Genomic DNA, 14086 nt, shown 5'->3' with positions numbered 1-14086 from the left:
CTATTGACAAAAATAAAGAAAATATTTACTATTACAAAAAGTGAAACTGCACAATACATGACAGTGTTGCAGAAACTGAATAGATCAAGACGCTAGAAACAAACTAATGTGAAGGCAAATAAATTTGCTGTTATTGGTGTTTTTACTAGACTGTGTTTGTCAGAGACATCATTTCTGTTACAAAATAATTCCCTCCTGGAATATTCATTAGAAAATGGCTGATGTGGATTGAAAAAAAGGCCATTTTTCGATATTTTCTTACTGAACTGCACTTGTGAGAGGTATTGGTTATCTCAGTTGTATTAAAAAGAATCTCTTCTCAGAAAATTTATTCCCCGTTACATGTAATCTGAACTGAATTGTTGAGAAAAAAAATGCTTTATAGACGAATTTCACATTAGCGCCGTCTGTGCATATCCGCATCGAAACCGAGGCTCTCTGTGTTGAACTTCGTTGCGCATGCCGGCCGAGTCGACACAGTACATGCAGTATCTGGTTCGTAAGTGTGGTGCCACTTCAGTTTAAAGCACACCCACTGCACAAGATAAACGACCATCGCAGGTACGTTAGTTTGCGGTCAATTGCTATTATTTTTTCTTTGATTTCACGTGTTGAGTTATCCTGAAAGACTCTTCCACAAAAATCTGCAGCCTGAAAAGTCTGAATTTAACATACCTGTACGTATTTGTGTCTTGACTTCTTACTTTCAATCGTCTGATCGTATTAAGAATTGAAGCTGACACATACAGCCTCGTTTTCAAACGCAGAAGTGCGCAGATCGAGGTTAAAAGCGTCATATTGAGAACCCTCTATTGGTTATTTTTATTGGACTATGCTTCTTAGAAGCATTATGTTATCTCTCAATGGTTTGTAAACAAAATCTTTGGTTAGAAAATTTAATAACACATTCATCTTTCAATTAGAAGTTTTCTGCATCAAATTAGCTGTTCCTATATGCCATAAGCAACAACAGAAGAACAGAACTGCTAAGAAGGAAAATCTTCACATGAAACAAAATCATTTGGTCTCCGCAGTTTCACATAACATTATTTTGAGACAGCAAACACATAACACCTAAGTGTGACTGCATTGTCTGTCCATCACCGGCACCACGGATCATCAACCACAAATGAGGTCAGCCACTAGTGGGAGTTAGGGGGAAAGGAAAAACATATTGTTTCCAAGAAGGTCCACTTGTCTAGCATGATATTTGACCCTGAAGGGGGAAAACAGGAAAAACTTCCCTGCAGACCCCCAAAAGTATAACTGCATAACAGAACTGTGAAAATTGAGAAAATGATGGGAAATCAGAGCAAAAACAGCCGCAGTTCTATTAAAAGAGAAAAATATCGTGACTGTATTGTAAACGAAAAACACCAATATCCACAGGTGGGGAGTGTTGAAAGGAATCAAAGTGCAAATAAAACTCTATGTAGTGCATGCGTACTCCATGATCCGCTTTCCCATGGACATCCCTATAAACTGACCTCCAAGCCATCTTGTTCCAGAAGGCGGTGGTGATTTACCAAAGAACCAAGACTTGTTAAAGAGGACATATAAAGTTGGCATCAAAATAAACATAGCCTGGGGGGTTGTGGGATCCTATCAAATATGGATTGGTCATCTAGGGGATTTGCTGCAGGTCACAAAAGAACATGTGGATGCAATCGACAGCAAGTCACTGACTAGAAGTGAGACTTACCCAGAAGAGGGAAAAATGGACAGAAAAAAAATTAAAAGAGACAGAGAACTGACTCATTTCAAACTCTGGGTAGTTGGGATGACAAATGGTTAAACTAATATCTTGTCTGTGATCTCAGTCTGGCTACAGGCACAAAAACACCAGGCAAATTTGTCTGTAGGAGGGACACAGGTCACTGATAGGCCTGGTCCCAAGGTAGAAAGGGGAGGGGGACAGACGTATCAAATGTCTAGCAATCCATCTCCAGTGTTTTCACAATCCCCCCACTTCTCATTAATTGCTTACAGTTGAAAAGGCATCTAAAAAATTCCCCAGAAAAAGCTCCCAAATATTGTCAAGTTTAAATTTTGTGGCCTAAGGCTACCCTGTTTTTTTTTTTCTTCCAAGTTCACTGTATTTCAGATTTACAAAGTTTCTTCAAATTACTGAGACAGTTAAGTTCCACCACTAGAAGAAACATGCAAGTTTCCTTGGGGCATAAATCAGAAGAAGCATTTCACTACATCTTTGCCCAAATCTTCGGCAGTTCACTCACCACTGTCTCCCCAAAGCTATGAGGAAACTTCAGCCCAAAAGTCTTCCTTCAAATTGAAACCGTACAGTGACCTTTGGGATGGCGCTTTAATACTCTGCAAGGCTTATGTGTAAAGCATTTCCTTCACAAAGCTCTCATCCGCATAAAAAAAGACCAAAAACCTGGCTGTTTTGGATTCACTCCTGTCTGGTAACCTTTACAACGGCGAGAAGTAAAAGTGGTCCCCAATTTCCTCTTCAACTCTTGACAGCTTTCTGGTGTATTGATCACAAACAGGAAATTCAATTTTCCAAAAATCAGATATTTCTGAAGGAAATCTGGTGGGGATTGTGTAAACATGGTGTTTATCTGACACATTTTTGGAGTCCAAAATAAGCAAAGCCTGTTTTATAGTGGTGCCAAAGCAGAATGATCACCATGATGTTTCAAAGACCCATGCAGTAATTCAACATCAGTTTCAGAGGTCCCTCCCTGAAATGGCCTGTCCATAAGCAACGAAGCTAATCAGGCTTTTTGAAGAAGACAATGTATTACAATAGATAGACTCCAACACTCCTTTGGCAACTAGGAAAGTCAAGGTGACCGATGATGTAATTTTCAAGTTAAAGATAATTACATATCAGCTCGGCAGCAGGCAAGCATGTCTGCTTCACAAATCCAAGTCTTCCTTCCAGGAATTATGAAGTCTATCAGGTGACTTTCAGTGAGATGCGGGGGTGAGGCAAAGTTCTACTTTAAGACCAAAATATATCAGGAGGGCCAGCAACAATCCTCTCTCTAGTCCCGACCAGAAGCTTGTCTTAAGTTTTTAACCCATATTTTGAGATTACAGCCAGTCGATGCTCCCATGAGACTTGTGTTCTTCCATCCCCTCCCACCGTAACTCCCTCCTAAACCAAACAGGTCCGGACGGTCTTTTGCGTGAAAAAAATAACAAAATCCTGGCGGTTGGATTCATTTCAATCTGTCACATGTCAGGTCCTATCAAGACAATATGTGGCTGGATGCAGTACAGCTGTGAGGTAATGCCATGATTTGGCGCTGGGGGGCATGGGGAGGGGACAGGGTGGGACAGGGTGAGGAGTTGTTTAAAGGGTGTAGGGGTATCGCCTCTGGGCAGGGAGGAAGGGGGCGAGCCGTTGGAGTAAGAGGGATTAATCAGCCGGAATGAATGGATTACCAAGGGGGTAAAATGGAGGTCTGGATTTGAAAGATCTGGCAGCTTGTGGCGTCTTGCTTGCACTTTTCAAACCTCATACATGATGCTGAGAACAAACAACTAGAGAGGGAGAAGTGTCACAACCGTCTCGTATACTTATTTACCACCAAATATTTAGCTGTTTGTTTGAACAAAGTGAAAACATTGGCCAAGGGCAGCTAATGAAGTCAGTGTTAGAGAAAAGCCTCTTAAACCGACTTCATATAAATACTGTTTAATTAAATTTGGGGCAAAGGTATTTAAAAGTACTTAGCAAGAAGTCGGAAAGCTCCTTCAGACAACTTTCCTCTCAAAAGCTTAGTTCTAATTCCCAAAGGGTTTAATGCCAAATGCAAGAATTTAATGCCTTATGTCTATAGCAATACAGCCTTATCATTACAAAATGGTCCACATACACTGGACAGCGAAAGAAACTTGCCACTTCTGTCAAAGGCCACATATAAAAATTCACTCCCATAGAAATAAACAATTTTTGTACACAGGTATGCTGCAACACCCCTTACTAATCACATGCCCAAAAGCAAGTGATTATCTTTATAACAAAGAAGAAATTGACATGCACAGCAACTTGGTTACTGAATCAAAAGTAACACACAAAAGCACTCTCCACCAAGCAAAAGTGACCCATGAGTGGACAACACTTTAAATAACCAATGACAAAGTGAACACCTGTTTTGTCAAAATGAAGGGCATGAGTGGTTTCCGTATAGAGATGCCATCCTTAGTGACTATGCATACACATTATTGAAAAGTAATGACTGTGTCTTCTTTATTTCGTCCTGTGACATTGATTTCTAAGTAAAACTTACGGCTCACTCTGTTACATTCGGTGACTGTTGATTCAGTAACCAAGTTGCTGTGCATGTCAATTTCTTCCTTGTGCGGCCTTCGACAGAAGTGGCAAGTTTCTTTTGCTGTCCAGTGTATTTTCACACAGAATTCTGAGAGCACTCAACTACAAATTTCCGACTGTAATCGCTGCATGCATTTCTTGTTCAGAGAGGAAAAAAACTCCAAGAGACACAAAAGGACACTTGAACCCCCAGACTGGCACATCTCGGCTGACCGTCACCTGCAAATCCCTGGACTAAATCCAGGCAGTAATGCCTGCTAAAGGCAATTAAACTGACTGGGTGTGTCAGCACGGCCGGCCAGACAAAGACAGGTAGACTGGACAGGGAAACCGGAGCTTACAAGCTAAGGAAATGAGTTGCAGTGCGGTGCTTATATTCTACTCTTTTTTTTTATTAATCCTAGGCTATTCCGGGATACATCATATTCAGGGTCAGTGTGATCCTGTTTGGCTTGGTAAGAGTTTGTTTTCTCTTGCAGGATGGTTCTGATAGTTCAGGTGGATAGCTCGACGACTCACGGTCATGGCCATGCATAGTACTTTCTGTTGTGGGATTCACTTTAATCTTCCACTGTCTACGTCCAATTCTTAAGTTATTTTTCTGTTTCATCCTAATTAGGTAAGCCTTTTGTCTTGCATACAATCATTTTGTCCCTTCGCCTGTTTCTTGTCAAGACTGCTTGAGACACTACTTAAAAGCACAAACTTTCTGTGAAGGAATGACTGTGGCAAGCTCGGTTTCCATCATCACTCACAACTGCCGTTCATTTGAAAAACATGCCTGAATACATTTGAATGCAATGGACAGAGGTCAACACTACCACATGGACAACCATGTAAGAGTAGTGATCTGACTATGCCCGTTCCTTATTACTGTCAAACTTTCTCAATCAAGATACTGTATAAAGTTTAATCCTGCTGAATACCTTCACCTCATGGGTGCTGAGTACAGGACAAGAAAAACAAGGAAGTATGTCACACAGGAAAAAAAAACACAAAAATGGCTTGAACGTTGTACTAAACTTGTCCCCAACAACAGTGCAGGGTTTAAACCAAGACCCAACATCAAAAACACCACCACATCCTGAACAGAGACCATGACCTGCTGACCTCCCAGATGGCACAATGACTTCAACAAATGATATCAAAAGACTAACAAATCCTTTTCCAAAGCTCCATTTCTGTGGATGTTGTGGTCGGACTGTCCACGGCCAAATGGCCCACGTCAGACCCAAGGTCATCTCCGCACCAGGTGATGAGTTTCAATACAACTGCAGGTCTCTGCTGACCAATAAATAAGGTGGAGGGGAGGGAAGTCAAGTGCATCCGGACTCGGCTGCTGGTCAATGGCAGATGGTCATCGACCTTCATTTCCTTCCTGAGGTAAATCCTGGGTTTTTATGAAGTTGATCATTTCGAGAGAAACCCGGCCCTGCACGCTGCAAGTCTGATACACAGCTTCTTTATTTTAACCTGAATGGAACATCTCAATTGATCAGTGATTCCAAACATTTTCCTTCATCACTCACCTAACAATTTCTCTCTCAGGCTGTTTCTCAGAACTTCAATCTCCGGACTAAAGTGTAATTTTACGATCTTCAATCCTTTATCTCCATTTTACGCAAGTTGTAATGACCTACATGTAAATTCCTAAGCCATATTCCAGTGAAACAAGTTTTACCCCAAATCAGAATTTCCATTTTCAAAACAACTGAAATAGACTTGAACAATACTGATAATTTCATATGACAAAAAATCTCTCAAGAAGCTAAAATTCCATTTTATTATTCATTGATCTGTGGCTTTGTTAGCTGTAACTATTAGTATTGATATGTTTTCATAGCTTTAGTCTATTTCTTAATGTGGTGTTTTTCGGTATTTATTATTTTTTTATACTTGTATGACTTTGTGTTATTTAACTTTGTACGTTTAAGTCACTTAAAGTTTGGCTCCCAGGCCACGTATAGTGATTTTTGTTTTTGACTGTACAAACAAACAATAAATGACCTTGAGCAAAAAGACCAAGGACAACAGAGCAAATGGGCCCCAACCAAGGAGCTGATCCCTTTTCTTGCTCACCATTGAGATAGTCTTCAAAGCCAATGGTTTCATCCCGGCCAAGGAGTGTGTCCAGGCTGGCGTTGGAGCTGGGTAGACAGGGGGCTCTCTGAATCTGATTATTAAGGTTGGACAGAAGGGAAAGACAGAAGTTAGCATCTCAGCCTGCTGAGTCTGAGGTTTCAGGGTGAAAATAGACATGCCTGGTCACTGGACTGATGGCACCGTGGATCAGATTACTCATTTGACATTTCAATGAACAAAATGGAATAAGCATGGTGTTCAGTATTGTTCCGCTTTTCATCGAGCAACCTGCTCAATTTTTAATCTCAACTTCTCACATTCACTTACTTCTCTTAGAGTAACCCCGTATGTTACGGGTGGATGAGAAGTATCACAGTAAAGTACCTTGCTTAGGGAAACTAACAACAAAATTCTGCCAGTTTTTCCAGCTCATTTTTAGAGAGCTTACAGAGTACACAAGTCCAACAATACAACTGGGCGTACATAACCTCCTTCTTTATTGTTTGCTGCTTACTGGTTTATTTTTCATTGTAAAGTGCTTTGATTTTGTCACAAGCAAATAAGTACTCATAGCTTTATTACCAAACCACTTCATTTCAATGATTCAAATGTCCAGGGCAGTATCTGTTGGTAGGTACCTGTCTCGCTGCATGTAACTCCATCTGCAGCTTGAGAGGGGCATGCAGGCCTTGTACTTTCCGCAGCATGTGGAATTCCTGTTGCTGCAACCTGTCCCAATACTGTACAATGAGAGAGAACATTGAGGGGAGGGGGTGATTGTTGAATGGAAGGGCTGTGATTTTTGCTTGGTTTTTTTTTTTTTTTTTTTTTTTTTTGGAGTTGTGATTCATAGAAATACATATGCATGTATGAGTTGTTTTAACTTTGAATTTCGAATAGTGAGCTCTGTTCATCATCTGGAGATTACCAACTGTCACAAGTTTCAATTTGTAACTTCATCTGGTGAAAACGGTCTACTTGAGAAAAATAACAAGCCTGTGCATGATTCAAAATGTTAATAGATGTGCACATTTTTTTTTTTCAAATCACTTTCTCGCAAATGGTTTTCAATAGCTGCTGTTTGCTAAAACTGGAAGGCTGGTACTCAAGTGGAATGTACATGTATAGTACACACTTGCACTGGACTTGGCACATTTCCCAAAATTCACGGCATGGAGGAAGTTTCTTTGTTATGAACTGGCGATTGATTTCTCCCTTATTGGTCTAGGCTAGCATAATAAAATTGAGGCACTGAAGGAAAAAAGAGAAAGAAAGAAACTGGCTCAAATCCAATAAACTGTGACGCATGCGATTATACAAAAAGTAGGGTTCCACACATGCCGATGAATGTGCGTCCGTTTACAGTAATGCCATAAATTACGGCACATCCTGCTAACAAACAGCTCACTCCCATTGTATATGTTGGCAGGGAGTGACAATAACTAACGACCTGCAGTCACCCAGCCTACCTCACAGGTAGTGGCCCTGGACAAAGGGGAAGACTCCAGCTGCCAATGAGCGATTGATGTTTACGTGCACAATGCTAGATTTGGCTAATACGTGTACATATGTACCCAGTGCAGTGTACACATAATTTTTCAAAGTGTCTTGGATTGTTTGATGACATGAGTGACAACTTTCCAATACATGTAGTTGAGATGGCTGAGCAAAAGACACAGCAAACTTCCATTGCAATTTGAAGGTTCGGATCTACATACTGTACGGTACATCGATACCGCCCTTGGAAGGGAAGGTAGGGGAAGAGCAAAGAGGTAAACAAGAGTGGATGTTATATTGTAGCTTATGCTTCACACCAGTCTTCATGCATGTACAGCCCGATCCTTCCAAACATTCTACTGTCGACGTGTTACACGTAACATATCTGTCATTTTCATTTAAGAACCACAAATTTTCTTCATTTTGTTAGCTCTTAGATTTTGCACTATAGTTCTCTGGGATGACCAAACATTGGAATGTTGGAGCAAGCACATTCCCTACACAAACGTCCAGGAACAGAGTCAGTGCCCTTCATCTCTGGGGCATATGAACCCCCTTATCAAACATCCTTTTAAATCGATGCCAGCTGGCAGAGGGAAGCAAGAATTACAAACCTTTTGAGAGGGTGGGAGAGCGGGGGGGGGAATAAGTTCTCCATACTCTCTGAAAACGCAAGCGGATGATTACTTCGGCATTTGGACAAAGAGTAAATTGGACATCCTATGGTCGGGCATCCTGATGAAGTCGGTGGGGTTAATGAGGCCTAAGCTACTGAAGTTGCCTCGTTTCTCTCATAAAGGAAATTAGTCTGCCTTCATGTCGGGGCCAGATATTAATAAATTGGTTTCGTGTTTCTGAGCTGCAGCCTATAGAGGAAATCATGTTATTCTCCAAACACAACAAGTACAAGATTGCATGCAAGACAAGGCATACTGGGCAGTAGACACTGCAGCGTGTCTGCTGCCTTGAGTCTGCGAACTGACACACGGGACTAAATCCACCGATTTCAATCAGATTTCACTCACACCCTAAGCTAAGGAGTTAGGATAAGGTTTACACGAGTACACATGGCTATGACATTGCTGTCTGCACATTTTACTGTGTGGCAAATAGGAATCCATTTTTTTCTTTCTGTGTCAAGTTACACATGTAACTTGGTGTAAAGAAAGCTAAGCAGTTCAGGCAGGTAACCTCTTTGGACCAGAGGGGCTTTCCCATCGGGCATGCAACAACGAGAATTCAGGAAACAAAAACAATTGTCAAGTGCTTTGCTTTCACACCATGAAAACTTGACACAAACTCCATGTTTCAACTGTTCCGAAACTGATCAAAATCTGGCTTTTGTTTTTACACACATCTGTCACTGGAAGACTGTACCATTTGCTGACTTCTATTATTTCTAAAAATAGTATAACCCTGCCGGGTCAGTGAACGTACATGTATTGCACGTGATCGCTATGAACCTCCATGACACATGACTTACATGTATGCAACCATTGTGTACATTGAACATGCAACGGGGGGAGGGGACCAGCGCAAATGTGCAGATGCTGTTGCCTTCTTTGACCTGTGCTCCATCTAAAAATTAGGAGTCACCAGCAAAGCTGTTGCCATTTGCCAATGTGGCAATATTGATGGCCTGGAAAAATATGAGGTAATGCCACATCGTCTGTCGTTACTTTGACTTTTAGGGCCTACTTCATACGGAAAATCCCACATGGACATACACTGTGAAATGCTCATCGTCAACCCAAATGACATATGGAGGTATTTTTTGCCAGGGAACATTTCTTTTCTCCTCTAAACTTCTCTGCTGCATAAAAACCCAGTGGCATCAAGGAAACATAAAGCCATTGTTAATCTCTATGGACTGAGCTCTGCCTTCCTCAACCCTGTAGAGTCATTCCTAAACCTTCTCCAGCCTTTCAGAGGATCCCTTTCCTCAAAACCCACACCCGATTTTTGCAGCTCTTCAAGTACATGTAGCACTTCAAACCATCATGAAATCACCTCTTGGTATGACCATCACAAGATCATCACAAGGCCTCCAGTCTGAATTCAAGTCACAAGTTAGTCAGATGAATTGCAACAAAGGCATTTCTTTGTCACTGTTCAACATGTGTCTTGTGACTGGTCACAACTGCAACATTGGAAAGCATTGCACTGTACAGGGTGACTACTGGAGTGGATTTTGAAAGAATAAGGACAGTTCCTTTTAAAATGAAAACAATATAAACTGTCCAAGAATTTGAGGTGTTTTGCAAGTTCCTACTTCATGTCACGCTTGGTCCTCTGAGCCAACACACCACGGCCAAATGAATTCCCATTTCCTGCTGTGATAAACATCAACTTGTTAATACTGAGGCTAGCATTTAGAGTGTAGTTAACGCAAAAAGCATTTGAGTAGTTCACACAAAAAGCATTTGAGACTGATTTTGGAGTCTCGATGGAAAGCTAGAGCCAACAAAAAGCCAGAATTTCACAAGTGGCCCCAACGGTTAACCCTCCAGTAAGCTTACACATTTCTCCGAGTCTTCCAGAGGATGGGATGATGTCAGGCTCTCCTTGACTGAAGTTGGCCTAGGACAGAGGAAAATAAAAAAAAAAAACAAAAACATGAAACATACATTGTACACAACATCAATGGAATGAATCTGGAGACAAACTATCTCATCTGATTGAGTAATGGCACTGTTGAACTGCAGTCAGCTTACATACATATCCTAGGTTTATTAATCCAACAGGTGTTCTCCCTGCTGGGTTATGACCTGCATGATGGATGGCCCTTTTTCATGAGCTACATTACTACCAAGATGAACAAGCTGGTGGGGGGGGTAGGAGAGGTAATCTGTTTAAAACATGACTGCAAAAACAACTCAGTGAGACATCACACCCTCAAAGACTCTGGGGAGGGATTTCCTACTAATTTATCATGTGGGGAACATATACAGAAGTTGGGTTAATGACACAGAATAACTGGTCAGAGTTGAAAAAGATTCCCCCCCCCTTCGGAAATCCTCCATGACACCCAGGGTAATTACCAAATCATCATAAAAATCTTACTTGACAAAAATATTTGTTACCGTGAATGGATTCCTGCTCAAGCAAATATTGTGGAGACACTGCTTTCAAGTTCATATCTCATCGCATGCCAAGCATTCCATGATTTTTTTTTTCCCCAAATAAGTTTCAGACAGTCGGGAAGAAGGTCTGTGTTTTTGGATTGGAAATGGGAACTAAAATCCATTTGCATGGGTTATGTGGGGCTTGAGGGAAGGGAAATAAACATGTAAGGACCAAAAGTAACAAGTCTATGGCAAAAACAAACAAGGCTAGGAGAAGACACACACACAAACAATTCCAAACACACCAGACCACGCATTTAGTCATGTACATGTATGTACCATATCACTTAGAACAAATTGAAATTAGGACAAAGGCTGGAATATTATTTTCATTAAAGGGTTAATTGTATCTAAATTAAAAGCAGTCAACAGGCTGACAGTATTTAAAATTCTAATCAAAATCTAAGTTCAGAATTCTAAACATGATGTGTACAATGAATACATGTAACTCAATTAGAAGATACAAACTTCGGCAAAAGGAACTGTTGGTTGGAATGGAACTAAAAAGACGAAACTACAATGGATGTGAATTTCGAAGAACATGTACAACGTTATCAATGATGATAATGAACAACCAGAAAAAGGTAAAAAAACACAGCTTAAGCTTAAAAACGGCGTATTTCAAACATTTATATCATAAAGGCTATTTCAAAATTCTAGCCAGTGCTTTGCTGTACTTCCATGAACATGTATTGTTACATCTGGATATGAGTCAAGACAAAGTGGCAGGCCTGAATTTTCTGCTTGCTTGTTGAACTTATTATTACCCACTGTTTCAAAGAAAACACTGCTTTATCTTTCTTGTCTGATTCTTAAAAAAAACCATCAAAATCTAGTTGACAATTTACATATAATTTCCAAACATGCGTCCTCTTTAAGAGTTGATGTTGGAGGGCATGCACATTTCAGCTCATGATAATTTTCAATGACAGTTTCACAAACAATTTTTCTTCACAGTAGTGGTGATCTGTGTAGGCAAAAGCCCCACGCAAAACACAGAGAGTATAGCTAGTCCGTGGAAGCTGACTGTGTGTCAGTACTATGGATCTATCGAGAGCTATAGCCAGTCATTGTAGCAAATATTGCTTTGTGGCAGTGCTTTGGAGCATTAAAAAAACACGAAAACCACTCCCAAGACGCAGCACTAGCAGTGTCCCACTTACTTATGAAAAGTGGCTGGAGATCTGTGATTTTTAAAATTTGAAGTTTGGGCTGGAAAAAAAAAACATGGGGAGGGGCTGCTTCATTGAGGAAAAGTATATTATTACTATTGTCATTATGAATTATACAGAGTTACATTACATGGGGAATACAATCCAAGAGGGTGAAAAGCAGTGACAAAGTAGAACATCAATTACAATCAGGGTAAATATAGATCTCTGAACATACATATTCAGCCAAGGGTCAGAGAAGGAGACCTACATTTGAAGAATGCATTTAAGTCTGCATGGAAAAACGTTTAGTGACAGTTTGTGAACTGGGGTTAAAATTGAAGACCTGCATGTACTGGTACATTGGTGTACATGTACAGTGTATGCACATGCACATTTAGAGTGATTGGGAGTGGGGCATTATCGCGTTTGATTGTGGGACTGTTGAAGTGTTGAAATTGAGACTGAATCAGTCAACGAGTTTTGCTGGAGACCATCTTGCAAGTAAACAGGGTGGTTGGTTTAATGGGGGTAGTGAGTATTACAAAACTAATGCCTTACTATATACCATTCCAAGGACAAACATGTAAAGAGTACAGCTGGTCAGGCAGGACAGATCAGACCTGAGCACTTCAGAACAGAGAAACCACCACTTGGCAGAGTCAATCAATTTTTTTGGCAGGTAATGACGCACTGGATGGCTTCCACCAAGTCCCTGGTGCTTCTCTTCCACAGCTGCATCATATCCCAGTCTCCACCTCTAATCGCCCCTCTGTCCTGCTCATTCCTAAACACGGAACTTTCCCCCTTTTACCCAAAAGTTATTGGGACAGGGTCCTGCCACCAATAAAATGACAATCATGCCTGTAGGATATTGATTTCAGACCAGACTAAACAATCAAGACTGTGTGATGTCAAATCTTTGTCATGTCAATTTCTCTTGCTTTGTTACCTGTTCTAGAGCTTTGGAATATTGAAGACGGAGTATTCCAGGACACAGTACATATATGTTGTAAACCACAAAAAAAGAAATTGGAAAAGAAAATGTATTCATACACCACAAGAGAGCTCCCTATCTGCTCTGTCTAATGACACTACAAAGCTGGAACTTATATTTAACCACTTGGTGAAAATACAGGTATTACTTTGGCTAAAAGATAATTTTCATTTTTCAAAACGACAAGATACACGTACCGGTATACCAGTCTACATGTACTTATGATAAACATCCAAACACCTCAACACTGACTCATTTGTGTCATTTGAGCAGTGCCAATGAGATATTCCCTGCTGCATACTCATACATGTACTTTGCAACACTCTAACTTCTAAGACACTGCCACAGGGTTACATTTGCTACAACAGGTCACGGCTGTTCGAGTTCAACACAAACCTAGGCAGGCCTCTCAAGACTTAGTGTATGTGTGGACAAAACAAACGGGAGGTGCTGCTGGAGGTGACTTAGGGCACTGCATGCGGCGGTTAAACCCATCAGCCGTCCCTGTGTCTAAACGACCTTCCCCGCATCTCATTCGGTGAACAACATGCTGACCCATTTAATTCTGCACACGCATTTGAGCCACCGGGACAAGTTGCTTAGCTCTGGGGCATGAAGCATTCAAGCTCCCATCCATCCCAGCACTTACAGGAAGAAGTTAACCAATAGTACCTGCAGCAGTCAATTTACATTAGGGCTACTCCATCACTTTTTGCCTCTATGGACTTTCAATGGACCACTTCAAACATGAAGAAATCCTGACAGGCATTCTGTTAGTAATAGTATGTGGAAGGAAATTCATAATTTCCAGTTCATAAAAGAGCCAAACTTCAACTGTCTCCAGTTCCCGATCAAAGGCTATTTCGTTTGCTCGTGATTTCCCCCTCCCTGGCTTTTAGTACCAATTTAGTTCACATTCAGAGAG

At 40.9% G+C, this 14086-nt stretch overlaps 1 protein-coding gene across 4 annotated transcripts in view; it reads right to left on the bottom strand.

Moving 5' to 3' along the window:
• pomp (proteasome maturation protein) overlaps window positions 1-14086 on the bottom strand; it is a 194206-nt gene that overhangs the window by 890 nt on the left and 179230 nt on the right. For all 4 annotated transcript variants that reach the window (XM_087133454.1, XM_022235913.2, XM_022235912.2 and 1 more), the window contains exons 3-5: window positions 10408-10468; window positions 7030-7131; window positions 6389-6482 (exon numbers count right to left, since the gene is read on the bottom strand). In XM_087133454.1, the coding sequence (XP_086989580.1) occupies window positions 6389-6482; window positions 7030-7131; window positions 10408-10468 (257 nt within the window). The remainder of the gene's footprint in view (window positions 1-6388; window positions 6483-7029; window positions 7132-10407; window positions 10469-14086) is intronic.

The sequence above is a fragment of the Acanthaster planci genome, linkage group LG02, assembly GCF_054643075.1.
Source record: "Acanthaster planci isolate LZ-2023a linkage group LG02, COTS_SCS, whole genome shotgun sequence".
Taxonomy (NCBI): domain Eukaryota; kingdom Metazoa; phylum Echinodermata; class Asteroidea; order Valvatida; family Acanthasteridae; genus Acanthaster; species Acanthaster planci.
Note: the sequence above shows the minus strand (reverse complement) of the source record. Positions and strands in the feature narration are given on the sequence as shown.